Source organism: Epinephelus moara, chromosome 8 (assembly GCF_006386435.1).
Source record: "Epinephelus moara isolate mb chromosome 8, YSFRI_EMoa_1.0, whole genome shotgun sequence".
Lineage (NCBI taxonomy): Eukaryota > Metazoa > Chordata > Actinopteri > Perciformes > Serranidae > Epinephelus > Epinephelus moara.
Genome location: NC_065513.1, coordinates 21,023,547 through 21,040,603, shown reverse-complemented (window position 1 = coordinate 21,040,603; position 17,057 = coordinate 21,023,547). Strand labels below are relative to the sequence as shown.

The 17,057-nt window shown below is 40.6% G+C and overlaps 1 protein-coding gene across 1 annotated transcript; it reads left to right on the top strand.

Annotated features, from left to right (window-relative positions):
• The first annotated feature begins 561 nt into the window (after positions 1-561).
• On the top strand, positions 562-15,134 carry trpv4 (transient receptor potential cation channel, subfamily V, member 4). The gene is made up of 17 exons (XM_050052010.1): positions 562-780; positions 2,065-2,146; positions 4,154-4,602; positions 5,159-5,334; positions 6,276-6,428; positions 7,178-7,318; positions 8,785-9,083; positions 9,211-9,390; positions 9,601-9,759; positions 10,887-10,979; positions 11,110-11,183; positions 11,537-11,702; positions 11,797-11,863; positions 12,320-12,624; positions 13,255-13,382; positions 13,476-13,597; positions 13,719-15,134. The coding sequence occupies exons 2-17, from the start codon at positions 2,138-2,140 to the stop codon at positions 13,817-13,819; spliced, it is 2,622 nt and encodes an 873-aa protein (XP_049907967.1). The 5' UTR covers positions 562-780; positions 2,065-2,137; the 3' UTR covers positions 13,820-15,134.
• The last annotated feature ends 1,923 nt before the right edge of the window (positions 15,135-17,057 follow it).

Genomic DNA, 17,057 nt, shown 5'->3' with positions numbered 1-17,057 from the left:
AAAAAACAAATAAAGAGAAAACAAGAAAAATAGATATTAGCACATCTGTAGCACCATGTCAATTGGGCAGAATTTTGATGTGATGGAGAGCTCCAGAACATCTACTAAACGAACCTCCTGGTGAGTGTTTTGTCAGCTGTGACTAAGTTCGGCCTCAATTTACATTTTGGGGGGAAAAAGTAGAAAGTTAGCAACAGGTAGTGAGTAAATGACCTGTCAATGCCACAATAACACAGGCCTACACATCAACTCTCTTCTGTCATCACTGGAGCAACAGTTTAATGACCAACACATCCACAACAAGAAACATCCTGCCTAGACCATTATGTCTTGTGATGACATGTTAATTGTGCAAACTTCCCAAAATGTACAGGAATAAGTGAGAGGCTTCTCAGATAGTTTGTTGAATGGGTCTTTACTGACGCCTGAGTTATTTTTGTTTTCTTAGACAGCGCCTAGCGGCCATCAGCGGTACTACATCTTACACATCAGCCTTGGCTCCAGCCTTCAGAGTCAGCCCCTTTTGTCCCACCCAAAATCTGTGTGAAAGCATCCGTTGTTCGGATGGACTTTACCGGCGGTCGGACGCACGGATGAGAGGCGAACTGTGATTTAGTCAAAGCATTTAGTGTGAAGTGGCAGGAATCACATTAAACCCGAGGAGGCAGCAGAGCAGCGCTCAACAGGAGAAATAAAGTTTCAAACTATGGAAAAACTGCTGCGGAAAAGTTTAGAGGAAGAAAGAAGAAACACAAAATAAGATCAACCGATTGGAACAAGGTAAGTAACACCTCTGGTCCTTATACTCTTCATTAAATGTCATTAAAGTCACAAACATTGATTAGATTTTACCGTTTTGCATGGGGGAAAACGTATTGAACTGATCTTACAGTAGTTTAATTATTATTAAGACTAGGGTCGACTTTTCATGATGCCTTATCTTTATTTAACATTTCAACAGTGTGTGTCATGTCACTTTTTATTTCTTTCATGCCCCTTTTGAGAAATATGTAATTTTTATTTTTTATTTTTTTATTTATGCCCATTCGTGACCAGTTAATCCACACTTTTTTTAAATCTGTCATGAACCTTTACTTCATTTATGCTTCATTTACTATATGTGACTCAAGAAACACACAAATGTCACATACAAAAACTTTAAAATCATTTTTATTAATTGATTTTTTATTTTTATTTTTTTCTACTTTTTCCCCAGTAGCCAGCAGAGCCTCCAGCCTCTCTTGCTCTGGATAATGTCACATCAGCAGTGACAGTGAGCAGGAAGTCCCACATCTCTCTCAGTACATTACAGTCACTCACATTTGAAATTCCCACAAGTGGATTTCCACTCCCTGACCCAATAAGTGGATAATATGTGAGCTTTGGGTCTACTTTTTATTTTACGACCCCGTTCTATCATTCTGACAGGTTTAATACACGGTGGGTCCTCTCTGCCGTCAGACACGTCCACCTAACAACTTAATCCTTTGCTCTTAGTCTGCTGTAATAGTTTATCAAGGGCAGCCTCTCTTTGTTCCTCCGTCTTTTTACTATCATATGCCCGTTGGGGTGTAAAGGCATGATAATCCCTGTGTGTCAGGCAGGGTGGTGAGTCATGCCTTCCCCTTAGTGGGACCCCAGCTCCCATGTTTATGTTGCTTCTTTGTAGCACAGTCTGGCTTTGCTAGGTTGTCAGTGTCATGAACAAACTGAGGAAACCGTTCAATCTAAGAGGAAGCTTCAAGAGGAACATGTGTGCATGTCATGTTGTACAAAGTCCTGTGTGATGGCATACTGTAGCTGTGCAGAAAAGCACCAGTTGTAATGAGTAAATATGTCCAGTGTTAAACAGACAGGTGGTGTGATGGAGGAAACATATCGTTCTGACCAATGAGCGGCCAGACTCACAGCCATGTTGTTGGTGTTGGCATCAGTCCTTTCCTACGTTTTCCTTACATCCCAGCCCCGAACGACAGAGCTCTTTTTGTACCACTCAAGACCTACAGATTTGTTTTTGTCTGTATGCCTGTGTCAGTAGATGGTGACTCCTTTTTGTTTCTACAGGACGCCCACATGCTTCAGCATCATTTCCAGTTTTCCCTGAAGAGGAATTTGGCACACCATTGTGATAAAAGGGATGAATGAGGTAAAGAGGGGTTAAAGGCCAAATGTGTACTTCAGAATCTTCTCAGGCTTCAAGTAGCGATTTCTAGGGTCCCTCTGGTAATTGTAGTCTTCATACAATTTCTTACTCAATACATTGTTCTATTATTTTGTTCACTTTGCTTCTGTCATAATGACTATGCCTATGATAAAGAATAATCTATGTAATGTTGCTATTTCCTGCAGTAGTTTAGGTGGGTGTTACTTCTAAAAAAAACTCTTCTACAATCACAACAATATAACAACATTAACTCCAAGTACAAAAGGAATCTTACTTTTACATGCTCTCCTGAGGTCCCCACCCTTAAGTACAATGTTGGAATTGTTGGTAATTCCTGCTGGCTGCATCTGTCTTCAATTTGCACATCCTCCTTTCCTTATGTGACCTGGAATTAATCAGGTCCACCAACATTAGGGTTATCCAAGTTCTCTTAATGCTGTTCGAACAAGCAAGAAACGTAGAAATTAAGAGAAAAAAACAAATAAAAAATTATAAAGCAGAAATCACAAATGCCCAGATGCTGGAGATAATAAATGCGTTAATGTGGCAGTTATAAAATAAAGTGAAAGGTTCCTCTTTCACATGATCATAAATATCTGATTACAGTTGAACAGATTGAAGGTTCTCTGTTGAGTTTCTGACCTCTAGCTGGAGCGTTTTTTCTATCAGTGGGTCCCTGTTTTGTTTATCTAATGAATCTCACACATGCAAGTGACATGATACACAGTCCTACCATTGGTTTTACAATATATCTCACTGATGAACAGCCACGGTAACATGCCCAGATATACTGCAGTGCACCAGCAAAGGCAGGGAAGAAGAAGACTCTTAGCCATTTAACATGTCTGTGTTTGGAAGTGCATAGAAACAGACACTATTACTCATACTCAGTATGATGTCAAATTGTGTATGTGAGTATAAGACGTGAGCTCACTGGACATACTCAACTGCCCCACAATGCATTGCCTCTCTTAAGCCTGCACCATGGGAGAGATTTTGAGAGTCAGGCTAAAAGCTGTTAATACATCACTTTTATAAGTTTTAATATTTTTTTCAGGCAAGAAAGTAGCTATTTAAATTCCCAATATGCGCTCATTTTATCCAAATAACACTGGGAAATTTGCTGCGACATTTTTGAAGATGTGAGAGCTGCTGGCCAGGTCAGACCAGTGGTCAGATACATGGATGGATTATTGAATAGGACTATGGGCACAGGCAAAGAGGCTTGCAAAATGTCAAATGTCAAATTAACAAATACAAACCAGGAAGACACAAACATACAAAAAACTGCAAAGAGATGCGAAGGAACTGCAAAGAGACAAAAAAACTAGAAAAACAGACTAAACTACCACAAAGAGACAGAAAACAACTACAAGGAGACATGAAATGACTGCAAAGTGACACAAAATGACCAAAAAAGACACAAATTACATCAAAGAGACATAAACACTAGAAAAAGACACAAAATAAACACAAAAAGACACAGAATGCTAACCTTTATTACCCTAAAGAGACACAAAACCACAAAAAGATGCATAATGACTACAAAGAGACACAAAACCACCACAAAATCGTTGTGTCTTGCCCATATGTAGGAGAGTTGTGCCCAGGAGCCCGTTTCTCGTGTCTCAGTATCTGCCCATGGTCAGATCCAGTATGAAACTGTCACGTGACTGTCTTGCTTGGGCAAACTTCAGTGTGAACCATGTGTTGCTAATGACATATTTAATTGTTCATTTAGTATGCAGTACATACAGATTAAGTATGTAGCCGGGAGGATGTTAGTATGTGATACAGAGCACAGCCAATGATGTAGGCTAAAATATTTTAAAAATCATTTCTGCAAATGTTTTATGATGAAGGAAATACGTTGTATGTTTACAAGAAAACTCCACAGGCCACCTTTAAGACTTCTCTTTCCATTTGCACAAGACTTCCATGACTACCTAGAGGTCACGCAGCTCACCCAGAACATTTTGTTCATTCCAGGGCCGTTCTGCTCTCCTCAGAAGGTGCCACCTTGCCTTGTCCAAGGCCGACACCCTCAGCTCTGTTTCTGCCAGTGATGCTCTCTCTGCAGACGCAGGCGATGGCGGGGCCGCTCAGCCTGAGAGTGATGCAGCGTTCAACCTGTCGGAGTTCTCCCACCTGTTTGAGAACGAGGAGAACTCCCCATCAACTCAGGACACGAGTCAGGATTCAGTCGTGGAGCTGGTTCAGCCCGGTCAGCCCGCAGATGGCAGACAGAACCTGCGGATGAAGTTCCAGGGTGCTTTTAAGAAGGGCATTTCCACCCCTATGGACCTACTGGAATCCACCATATACGAGTCTAATGTGGTTCAAGGCCCCAAAAAAGCACCCATGGACTCACTCTTTGACTATGGTACCTACAGGAACACCAGCAACCAGAAACGACGCAGGAAGAAGCTCCCAAGAGGGTGAGAAGGGGCCCTTACTGTCTTGAAACTACATTTCATGTGTGTTTACAGGTTTTAATACTTGTGTGTTCCTTTAGACTTTACAGTTCGCGGGTTTTTTATTTTTCTGTCAGTAGTGAACCTACAGTGGATTTTTTCCAGGGACAAAAGGGCTGGTTTGGAAAAATGTTGTCAGAAAAATGAAAAGCTGCTACAACTGCCACTCTGTAGACAGAGGTGTGCCACATGAGGAAGTATGTACACACACATACACACACACACCGTGTTCAAAGCAGTCTCTCATTCAGCCCATTCACTGATCTAACAGAGAGCATGTTGTTGGTCACTCTGCAGCCGTTGAGGTAATATTTAGGCTGCTCTACCTGTCCCACACACACAGAGGTCTATTTAGAGCACTTGAGGGTGTGGATGGTTTCTTAAAAGATGGTTTGTGCATCAAACACCCTTTGGATTCTTAATTTTCTGTCAATGAAATGTGAAAAGAGTCCATGGATACGAAGGGAAATCTAGTTTTTGTTGTAATGTGTGACATCATGTCATGTTTTTGTCTCCTCAGTAAAACCGAGGTGTCCTGTGACGATGGTCAAAATTCGGACCTGCCAAAAGTAATGAAAATATTCAACCGCTCTCTCCTCTTTGACTGCGTGTCACGTGCAGACCCCGAGGCCCTCGATGGCCTGTTGGAGTACCTGCAAACTCATGAAAAGAGGTTAACTGACGAGGAGTTCAGAGGTGAGATGAAAAGGTTGTTGCTGAATGTGATATCTGTGCACTGCTTTTCTTTGACATGACAGACGACAAGTGAACAAAATGGGTTTGACTAGGAGGAACGTTTTGTGATGCAGATGACGCAGATTTATTTTTCACTCTATCACACAGTTTCTGTCAAACCTCTCTCTCTTGAATCTCGACTCTGCCTTTGCTCTAAAACAGAAGCTCAGCTTCATCTAGTGACAGTTTTACCTTTGGCCTTTTGTGTTCCCCTGCTCCCCTATATGCTGTTTTTGGCTCAAAGGATGTGAGAGGGAAATGGTGGAGCTGAGTCTTTGTCCTGCTAGAGGCAGGCCCAAGGAAAGCTTCCTGTGTGTGTCTAAGAAGTTTTTTTTCAGGCTTATAATGAGGAGCAGAGAGAAATCACAGCAAACTGTCATCTCCTTCAGAGTGAAACATGGCTTTACAGAGTTTTCAAAAAAATGAGAGTCTAAAAATAGCGAGGGGCTTTCTTGACCTCTGTCTTTCACAGTTTGACCTCATGAATGCTGCTTAATTATTTGCATGCAACAATTCCCAGAACTCTGTCTTCTTATTTTATGGGTTCATTCCCAGAACATTAAGAGGAACACACCAGGGGGTCACATTTTATATTATGAAACTAAATTCCCAACCAGGGGTTCTTCTACCACAGGGGGTAGTTCTGCAGTTATCAGGGTATACCCGTAAAGATTGTGGAGTAGGACAACGAATTCAATATTATCATAAAGAGCTAAACATCATGGATAAATGGTTGAAATTTCCAGCTTCTGCCAAATGTAGTAGACATGCAAATTTGACTAAACCAACCTAAACATTTACACTCAACATTATGGGTCATGTTGATGATACTTAAACAAATGGGTGAACTTACACAAAAAACTTTGTTTGTTTTCTTTGTTTTAATTTCATTTCTCCACCAGAGCCGTCCACAGGGAAGACATGTTTGCCTAAAGCCCTGTTGAACCTTTACAGTGGGCAGAACGACACCATCCCACTGCTGGTGGACATAGCAGAGAAGACTGGAAACCTCAGAGAGTTCATAAATACGCCCTTCAGGGATGTCTACTACAGAGGTATGGATGTGATCATAACATGCAGTTACATACAAGTCATTTGCAATTGAAAGGAGTTTAAATAAAGAAGTAATTTGACTTTTGCAGTTTTATACAAGACGGTGATCCCTTCATCTTATGCTGGGCTAAAGCTAGCAGAGACAGTGTTTTTTGAGAGCTGCCTTATCTGTCCTGGCTGGTGATTGAGGCCCTGTTATGGGGCCTCAGGCATGTATTTGTATTATCTATGTGTACAGGTCTGTGAAAGAGAAGATCCAGGCCTCATTTGTTTGACTCTCATCCTTTACATTGCTGCGACAAAAGAGGAAAAAAATAGGTTTCAAGAACACCTTTCAACACAAAGAGTGTTGTTGCTCTTTATTGTTTTCTCCAAAATTGCTTGAGTTGCCTGTTTAATTAGACTCTGTACATTTCACAAGTATGGTCAGTTTGAACAAAAACTCTGCTTTATTTTCTCATGCAGGAAACACTTTTTATGTGACAACATAAAAACCTTTAAGGGCTCAGTTTCTATGGGTTCTGACCCAATAGAAACAACCTGCACGTAAATGTAGCCCTAACCCTTATGGCTTTTAGTCTGTTTTTTATTACCTCGACCCTCAAGCTCATAACTGGGCGTCAGTTTCTCAAAAGAAAAACATCCTGTAGATAAAATGACAAGAGTTGACACTCTTCAATTAAACACAAAGCAACACTTTTGAATACTAATAATAGTTAAAATGTGTAAAATGTATTCATTGCATTGTCAGGCCAGACGGCGCTCCACATTGCTATAGAGCGCCGGTGTAAGCAGTATGTGGAGCTGCTGGTGGAGCAGGGAGCTGATGTTCACGCCCAAGCCAGGGGACGCTTCTTCCAGCCCAGAGACGAAGGGGGCTACTTCTACTTTGGTAATGACCTTTGTCAGCATGTAAATCTAGAGTGGAAACAAAAGAGTTCATTGTGCTGCTGTATTTCCCTTTTTCAGCTAACCTTTTTCTCCATCCTGAGGTGGTAAAACAGTGCAGGCAGACGGTCACCAGAAGTTCTGTTAAAACTGTTACTGTATGTTCTGCCTCATGCGGTAGTAATAATGTGGTGTGTCTGCGGTTTTTATGACTTCACTGGTCACTCTTTTAGTTTCCACACTGGCCCCAAATGCTTATTCTGTCTTTTACAGCACAAAACTGACATCAAAGTTATGCAATGTGTACATCAGCAGCTGCCAAGATAACATAGTTAACGCACAGGACATGGTCCTGGCAAGGAAGCCGCAGTTGCCATGGAGAAATAAAGTGACATAAGACCCCACCCTTTCTCTTTTTAACGTGGCAGGTTTAGGCTGAGTTAACACAGTCACAGTCAGTCCTGCTGTGGTCCAGAGGTGAAGTCAAACTCATAGCCAAATGTTTTTTGAAGTATTGTAAGAGAAACCGTCATCAGTGGTGCTCCACAAACATGAAAAGACAAGCATTATGTCATATGTTTAAGAGGTTGTCCAGTGAAAGGTGTCAGTGTTCTGCAGTTTAGAAAACATCCTCTGCTGACCCTCCTCTGGGCAGGACCTCACTGACCTGTTAGAGAGGGAAAGAACTCAGCGCTCAACATCGCCCTCTGTGGTTTATTTTAGGAAACAACCTCCAATATCACAGTCTGTGGTACCCAGAAAAAAAAACAGTTATTTATTTATATCAGTGTGTCCTTTTAGCCTTCTGATGGTAATTATAGCAGATATAATTGATTTTAATGTTACTCTACCAACAGCACTGAAAGATATGTAACTAGTTATGGACTCTTGTTTTATTCTTTACCCAACCCAATTTTAAGAATTGTTTATTTGATTACATTCATGCGTTATATTTCTCACTCATCACAGAGGAGATGATTTCTATTTGCACTTAGCACGCTTGTCATTCCCAAATCCCAGCGTGTCCGCGCACAGTGTGAGTAATTTGCTGCGGAGCTTTGCAGTGAGGTGAACAGGAACCTGGCAGGGCTGATGGCTAATGGGATTTAGACTCACGCTAACACTCTGCATGCACCCGTGCAAATCCATGAAGAGGAGCGTTTCTATGTGAGGTGACAAAGTAATCTGTCACCCATGGCAACGGCTCATTTTCAGCAGCTGCTTTTGGCACTCTGGCCCCATTGCGCTCCTCCTTCAAACAACTGCTAATTGTGCTGTTTTCATAGCGGGGATTTAAGTCAAATCTTTGATCCATGTTTAGTATGCTTTGCAAAAACATACAGACGCCAGCTACAGTTCTTAATTAACCCTCCTGTTGATTTGCTTATTTTTAATCTGAAATACAGTTGCTTTAATCTCCTGTGAATTCAGTATGAAGTGAGTGCTCCCTCCCTCTCCCTATTTGCCTAGGTGAGCTGCCTCTCTCACTGGCTGCGTGCACTAACCAGCCTGACATAGTGCGCTACCTGACTGAGAATCCACACAAGAAGGCCGACCTGCGGCGCCAGGACTCACGTGGAAACACGGTGCTGCACGCCCTAGTGCACATCGCAGACAACACCAAGGACAACACACGTTTCCTCACAAAGATGTACGACCTGCTGCTAATCAAGAGTGTCAAGCTCTACCCAGACTGCAGCCTGGAGACAGTGCTCAACAATGATGGCATGTCACCCCTCATGATGGCCGCCAAGCTGGGCAAGATCGGGGTAGGGATAATGATGAATCAGTGTGTCAAGCAGCATGAGTATAATAAAGGAAGTGTTTTCTTCATCACATCTCTACAGGCCATAATTAGTCAGAGGTCAGCAGGTCAGCTTCTCCATATTCCTACAGGTTTTTCAGCACATTATTCGACGGGAGATCAAAGATGAGGAAGCTCGTCATCTATCACGTAAGTTTAAGGACTGGGCGTATGGGCCAGTGTACTCCTCCCTCTATGATCTGTCTTCACTGGATACTTGTGGAGAGGAACCGTCTGTGCTTGAAATCCTGGTCTACAACAGCCGCAATGAGGTGAAAAAAAATCTTAAATCTATGTGCTTGTTCCAACTATAACAAAATACAGCTGAAATTGTTGAACTGAAAATGTTTCCCTCAAGATCAGAGTATTAAAAGCAACCAAGCATAACATAAAAATGTGTTTTAGTATATCAAAAACCTGAGTCAGTGTGTGTACACAGATCAGGATTTCTTCAAGTGTCATGTTTCTGGTCCTGTTGTCAGAACCGCCATGAGATGCTGGCAGTGGAGCCCATCAATGAGCTGTTGAGGGCCAAATGGCAGAAGTTTGCTGCTGTCACCTTTTACATCAGTGTGGTTTCCTACCTCATCACCATGATCATCTTCACCCTGGTCGCTTATTACCACCCAACACAGGGAACGGTAGGTGTGAAACCACCATATTGCATCGGAACAAATCAGTGCTTCATGATGTGAAATTGTTAAATGTGCCAGTGCATCACTAGATATTCAGGACAATACATGAACATATTTTTACTATAACAGGTATTTAAAGATATACCTTGCAGGATTGTTTCGCCTCGCTGTATTTGCATTTTTTCCAGCGCTGTATCTCTTGGATGCCTGCTGCTTATGATCTGGCACTTTTTTAATAAAATCCCGACCTCACCTGGACGCTGTGGGGGTCAAACCCATCCCATTTATGTCCCAAACACAACATAAGAAGAAAATAAGAAAATACAGGCAGAGGGCAGAGTCTCTGCCAAAAAGTAACACTGCCACATACCTCCAGTAATAAATAATAGTAATAATAATAATGCATTTTATTAATAGGCACATTTCAAAGCACTCAAGGACACCTTAGAAGACACGGTTAAAAAAAACAAGCAGCAATGTATCCAAAGATCGTAATATACAATAAAAGATAATAAAATGACGAGACAAAAATTTTAATTATAAATTTAAGGTATAAAATCATCATCATGGAGTCATCATCAGTGCAGGCCAGGGTACCGTTAAATCAGACTGAATATGCCAGTTTGAAAAGGTGTGTTTTCAGATGGGATTTGAAAGTGGAAATTGAGTCAATACTGCAAATGTCATGGGAGAGAGAATTCCAGAGGCGGGGGGCAGAACGGCTGAAGGCTCTAGAAGCCATGGTAGTCAAGCGCGCAGATGGTGATATGAGTTGCAGAAGAGGATCTAAGAGTACGGGAGGGTGTGTAGATATGAAGGAGTTCAAACAGGTAGGAAGGGGTCACAAGTGATGTTTGCGTGGAATTAATTCTTTATGATAGTGCATAGTATATCAGTAACTTTTTAGCAGAGAAAAATCCTTTCTAAACTGGATGGTAGTTTACATCTCTGCTCCCAATCTGCATGTGTCTGTAAGTAATGTTGTTATTGAAGAAATCTAAAAACATCCATCCATCCCTGACAGGCTAAATTCTTCCTGTAGATGTTCATACGTATATTGTGTATATATTTTGTTCATTGCTAAAATGTTCAGATTGAGTGAATTGATAAACCCCCGTCCTGCTTCCTTCCAGCCTCCGTACCCTTACACAACATCCTCTGACTACTTGCGCATGGCAGGAGAGATTGTCACCTTGGCATCAGGAATCTTCTTCTTCCTCACCAATGTGAGTCAACACACTCTGACGCTTCTTTATCATTTGATCATTAGTTGCTCACGACTGTCTCCCAGTCTTTCGCAAACCTGTAACAACAGTGTTGTTGTCATTATGGAAATGCCTCTCCTGCTCTTTGCAGATTAAGGACCTCTTCTTGAAGAAGTGCCCTGGGGTGAAGTCTTTATTTATTGATGGATCCTTTCAACTGCTGTAGTAAGTCTCTGTCCTCCGTCCCCCTCTTCCTCACCTCTGCCGTAGCTTTTGCTGACTTTTACTTGAGGCAAATTTTGCATCCTTTTAATTGAGTCATCTAATTAATTTCTCAGCCTCCTCGCTGGCATGGTTTATAGTTTACATCTTTAATTAAGCCCATGATCCAAACAAAGAGCAGAGAATGTCAAGCACCTCTCTGAACCGTCTTGATTCAAATCATTAGCAACATGGCTGTGTTGTCTACACTCTGTTAAAAATGCCAAATGCCAGCAATCACATCTGCCTGCCTTCAAGTATTACTCCAGTATCACAAACTTTAACATCGTGACAAACGTCCTCTGTGTCTTCTCCAGCTTCATCTACTCGGTGCTGATTGTAGTCACAGCTTCTCTCTACCTGTCTGGCATTAAGGCCTATGTGTCTGTGATGGTGTTTGCACTCGTCCTGGGCTGGATGAACACTCTGTACTTCACCAGAGGCCTGAAGCTCACTGGCACCTACAGCATCATGATACAGAAGGTTAGATAATGGAGACAATAAACCAATGAATATTAATTAACCTTAAAAATCATTATCCATGTGTCTTACCACTCCTTTTACTTTTGGTTCACAGATTCTTTTCAAAGACCTTTTTAGATTTCTGCTTGTGTACGTGCTCTTCATGATTGGATATGCATCAGGTACTGTAGGCTCATGGTCACCTCACTTTACAGGTGTAATGTTGTGTCTGCATTAATTAAAGTGATAGTTTGCCATTTTAGGAAATAGTTAATGTCACTAACACTCTCATATTTTGTCCATTAATTTAAATATGAAGTTACGACCAGGATGCTTCCAGTTTTAATGCAAAAACCTAAATATCTAACCATTAACTTGACGCTATTAACTTTCAGTCTTAATGTCAGGTTAATTTAAGCTAACTGTGACCCTAAAGCTAACAGGGTGTTTCCCCCTGCTTCTAGTTTTTTTGCTAAGCTAAGTGTCTCCTGGCTGCCTCATATTTAACAGACAGACATGAGAGTGGTATCAATCTCCTCATCTAACATTTGGTAAAAAAAAAAGCAATAGTACTAATGTACTAATCCTTTAAGCGCTCATAGACACATAACCAGACTTCCTCTGTTCCCACCGCACAGCCCTGGTGTCCCTGCTGACAGCGTGTCCTCCACCGGGCACAGAGTGCGACGGAGGCTGCCCCACCTACCCCGACTGCAGGGACACAGACACCTTCAGTGCTTTCCTACTTGACCTCTTTAAGCTGACCATTGGGATGGGAGAGCTGGACATGATCCACAGTGCACAGTATCCTGCAGTCTTCCTCATCCTGTTGGTGACCTACATCATTCTCACCTTTGTCCTGCTGCTGAACATGTTAATCGCTTTGATGGGAGAGACAGTGGGGCAGGTGTCCAAGGAGAGCAAGAAGATCTGGAAGCTTCAGGTGAGATGGAAGTAGCTGTTTGTGGTGGGCACTGTCAGTGAAATATGGTCTCATGTTCAGTTCTTCCAAATGATTAAAACACATGTAGTCTTTTTACCTCCTCTGGTATCTAGACATGCAAATAGTTTTGGTTTGGCCCTTTTTTTGGCAGGTTTTGATCATTTTTCATTTGTGGTGCTTACAGGAATGAAAAATTACATTTTCTTGCAGCTGTAGCTCCCAGTATGAACACGTAAATCAGGGGGTAACAAACTCATTTTAGTTCATGGGCCGCATAAAGTTCGATTTGATCGCAGGTGGGCTGGACCAGTAAAACCATTGCATAATATCTTATAAATAACAAACACCGTACCATCCGTACATCATGCTCAATAGTAAGGTAAGGGCAAGGGACTCATCCTGAGGGGCACGTGAATCTATTCACCTATTTTCATGGCAATCAGTTGAGTACTGGAGGAAAGGTCAGGGGATCATCAGGATTTATACTCTAGGGACCGTGGATATCTGTGTTGAGGCATAAATTTAAAAGATGAATCTGCATGGCTATTTACCACAACATGCAAATAAGAAAATGTGTTTTGTCATTTAAGTGGCTTAAATAGTATAATTAAACATAATGTCTTCTCACAGTGGGCAACGACCATCTTGGACATCGAGCGCTCTTTCCCAGTCTGCCTCCGCAAGTCTTTTCGAGCTGGGGAGATGGTGACTGTGGGGAAGAACTGGGACGGCACACCTGACCGACGCTGGTGCTTCAGGTATTAATGCATGACCCACAATCACAGTCACTCAGCAGTGCCAATGCCACTTCAAAGAGAACTGTCAAGCCCACTGGTGTCTTGTTATATCAGGGTGGATGAGGTGAACTGGTGCCACTGGAATCAGAATCTGGCAATAATCAACGAAGATCCAGGCAAGAATGAGACCTGCCAAGCCAACGGGTTGCAGCAGAGCGTCAGAGCCTTGCGGAGAGGTGAGATTCTCACTGTGCTCTTATGAATAAATGCATTAACAAATAAGTATATATTCATGGCGCGCACACTGACTTATTCATACAGATCAAAGAAAATCCTTCTTTTCTTATCCCCCTCTAGACCGCTGGTCCACAGTGGTCCCGCGGGTGGTGGAGTTAAGTAAGGGGCCACGGCCTCGTGATCTGGTGGTGGAGATGGAGCCGCTTACGCCAAGACACTGACGCCTGCAGAAGACTACAGCTGTCCTTCTTATAGGGGACTGCAGAGAGCCATCAGCACCAGTGAGATCACTCTGCAGGGAACGATTTGGCCAATAAATGACTAATTTGCACAGATTTCATGTGCCTTTTGTTCAAAGATAGTATAGTAAATATTACAGTAAGACAGTCAGTGTAAGAAGACGGACTGAGCACACAGAGACACTGGATGTACAACGTCTTAAAGAATCACTGATCTGAAAAAACATCAAAAAGATTCAAAAACTTGACATAAAAAGTATAAAAAATAGCTGTAATTTGTCTTTTACTTGCCACAGAAGAATAAGAAACTTATTATAAAAACGTACTGTACCTCTGCATTTCAGATATCAGCGGCTGATCACTCAGGGATTTAAGTGAGTCAAAATATTTCAGCATTTCCCATCTCATTATAGTGTTACAGAAAACAGAATCATGGGTTTTCTAATAGCTAGCAGAAGCATAATTACTGTATTATTGCATCAGCAGTGTAAACAAAAGCTTTGCTAGAAATGCCATCTACAGATATAATCACAATGGGAGATATTTCTTCATCACTGCAATAAATATTCATAGGCTTACAGAGTAGAAGTTGGCTTTTATTTGCTTGCTCTATATTTAAGAGGTCCCTATATGTATCATGAAGATTATATTGTATGTGCTAATTTGAATGTGTATTGTTCCAGCTATGGGGGTTCAGTGTGTAGAAACTGGATCTATGTATTTTATGAAGTGTATTTTCCCTTTATTTTCTATACCATATTAATCAAATAGTTTTAAAACTATGAAAGTCTTGGGCTGGGACCGCCGGTGCCGGCAGCGTAGCTTTCATGTGACTGAAACAATGCACTATGCCAATTTGTGATGTGTGCATTATTGTATGAACACAAAGACATTGTTCGGAACAAGATGGGCATGATGAGCAGGTTATAGTTGTCAAGCAAATATGCAAATGTGAGACAATAGCCTTCCGTGTTATGGTTTGTCTTTGAATTTCCAGAGTTATTGTTCCTTTGCAGCTGGGGTATTTGCATAATCAACTCTCAGGCCTTGCCATTATGTACCCCCCCCACCCCCCCTCCTATTTGCTGCAGTGCTTTTATTGCAATTGGCTCCTTGCCCTATAGAGCATCTTGTTGATGCACAACTACTGTATGTATACATGTATTTGAGTTATTGTACTACATGACAGGGTGTGATAAAGAGCAGATAGGCCATGCAATTCATTTTCGCTAATTGATTGCTGTCGAAGGTCACAGGTCATTGTTCACAATGTTTACATTGCTTTTATAAAGAGAAATGTCTATGCATTTTTTTTACATTGTTTATTGCTGCACAGAACAATAAACACTGAATTTATTTTATGAATCACACAGTACTCTGTCTTCCTATTCCTGCATTGAACTATGAGATTCTTCTTCTGAGGATGTTTTGCAATCAGTACTTAAATGATAGATGGATTATTGTATCCCTGGGCATTTGCTATCAGCCAGAAATGATTTAATTTGATCAAAAAGAAAAAAAAAAGAGCCAATGGAAGCTCTTTGAACAGACGCAAATTAAATAAATAAATATAGATAAATAAATAAAGAAAGAAAGATATAAAGAAAGTAAATACTTAGATATGGAAATGTAAGCTTTTTTTTTTTTAAATAAATATATATATATGGTTATGTATTCTGTTTCCATTTGTGGTTTAACTAGAGCGATACAGTAGAGTTTAGGGGTGTTGTGAAATACTGGTATTGATGATAACTGTGATATTTAAAAATGAAATATTGATAACATGATAATAACAGATATATGATAATACTGTTCAAACAATCCAGCACCTCTTAAATAATTTTCTCTTCTCTCTGTTTTCCTTTTGTCTGCCTCTCCACCTCTGTACATTTTGAATGTAATTTATTTACCAAAAAAGAGACAAATTGCACAATAAACAAAGTTAAAGATGAATTTGACTTACAGTATTTTCTTTTCAAATTTTCTACAGATATCGTTATCATGAATTCTTTTAGCCATGATAGTTATGTAGTGAAAATTATGTTGTTTTTTTGTTGTTGTTTTTCTTTTATTGACATAATTTTATTTTCGACACAACTTGCAGGTATACATTAACCAATAACTGCTGTCAATGCCACAGCACATGAAGATATCAGGGCAATGACAGACAGTTAAATAAACAAAACAGGGCATGACAATTAATTATCTGACCTTCTCTTAACAACATCATACCTCATATAACACAGCTCTACTGTTATGACAAAGACAGTAGCAGACACAAAGAAGTATCACAACGTATACACCTGCACCCCTCAACCCTGACCTTTCCTGTCCCCAGAGACCTTTCTCTAAATTCTACTATACATGTGTAAAGTTTCTCAAACATGCACTATAGAGTAAAAACAAAGACAAAATACAAATAAATTCATACCATTTCCTTGCAAGGTGTCTAAGTGTCTACATTTCTCATCATAACATTGTTCTACTATTTGTTCCATGTAAAATATACATGTTATATCACCACATGAAAGTTAAGAATTACATTTTAGCTAAGCATCTATATAATCTTTCACAGAGCGTTTTGATGACAAAAAACAATATTCTTGATTTTCTGTGTATTTTTTAATAAGTGCACCTTCATTCCACATTAAACCAAATTCTCCAAAACTCAAGGATTTTGAGTTCTGTCCTGTTAACTCAAACTGCCGACTGTGGCGGGACCCCAGAGGTGTGGCCTACTTTTTGTCATGTGTCACAGGTGCTTTATTCTATCATCACAATTTTTCCATTCCTTTTGTCAATCAACTTGTTCCCAATTACTTCATTCAGTTCTGTTTCTGTTTTAATTAGTGCATTTTAAAAATACCAGTGCATTGGTGCCACTCAAAGGCACCTAATTCAGCCTATACAGTTTTAATAGACGGAACTATTTATTGAGTTCATGTTTGCAATGGGTCCTGATTTAAAGTATCACACAGCAGTAAGTGTAGGGACACTCTTTCAGTCATTATGAAGGAGACAGACACAGATTTCATGTGCTCTGTCGATGACCGTGAATACCTCCTAACGTAGGATTGATGTTTAAAGCCAATTAACTGTTACATAACTATCCTAAAAATACTAATAATCTGTTTTTTTCCTCCAGATTACATTAATTACTTAACTAATAATATTTTAAGAAGATATAAGTTAACATATTAAAATGATGGTTGTGCTCTAC

Coding starts and splice junctions, on each gene's coding strand:
- trpv4 (XM_050052010.1), top strand. Junction 10,980..11,109: donor TCTTCTTCTTCCTCACCAAT/GTGAGTCAACAC, acceptor TGCTCTTTGCAG/ATTAAGGACCTCTTCTTGAA. Junction 13,598..13,718: donor CGTCAGAGCCTTGCGGAGAG/GTGAGATTCTCA, acceptor ATCCCCCTCTAG/ACCGCTGGTCCACAGTGGTC.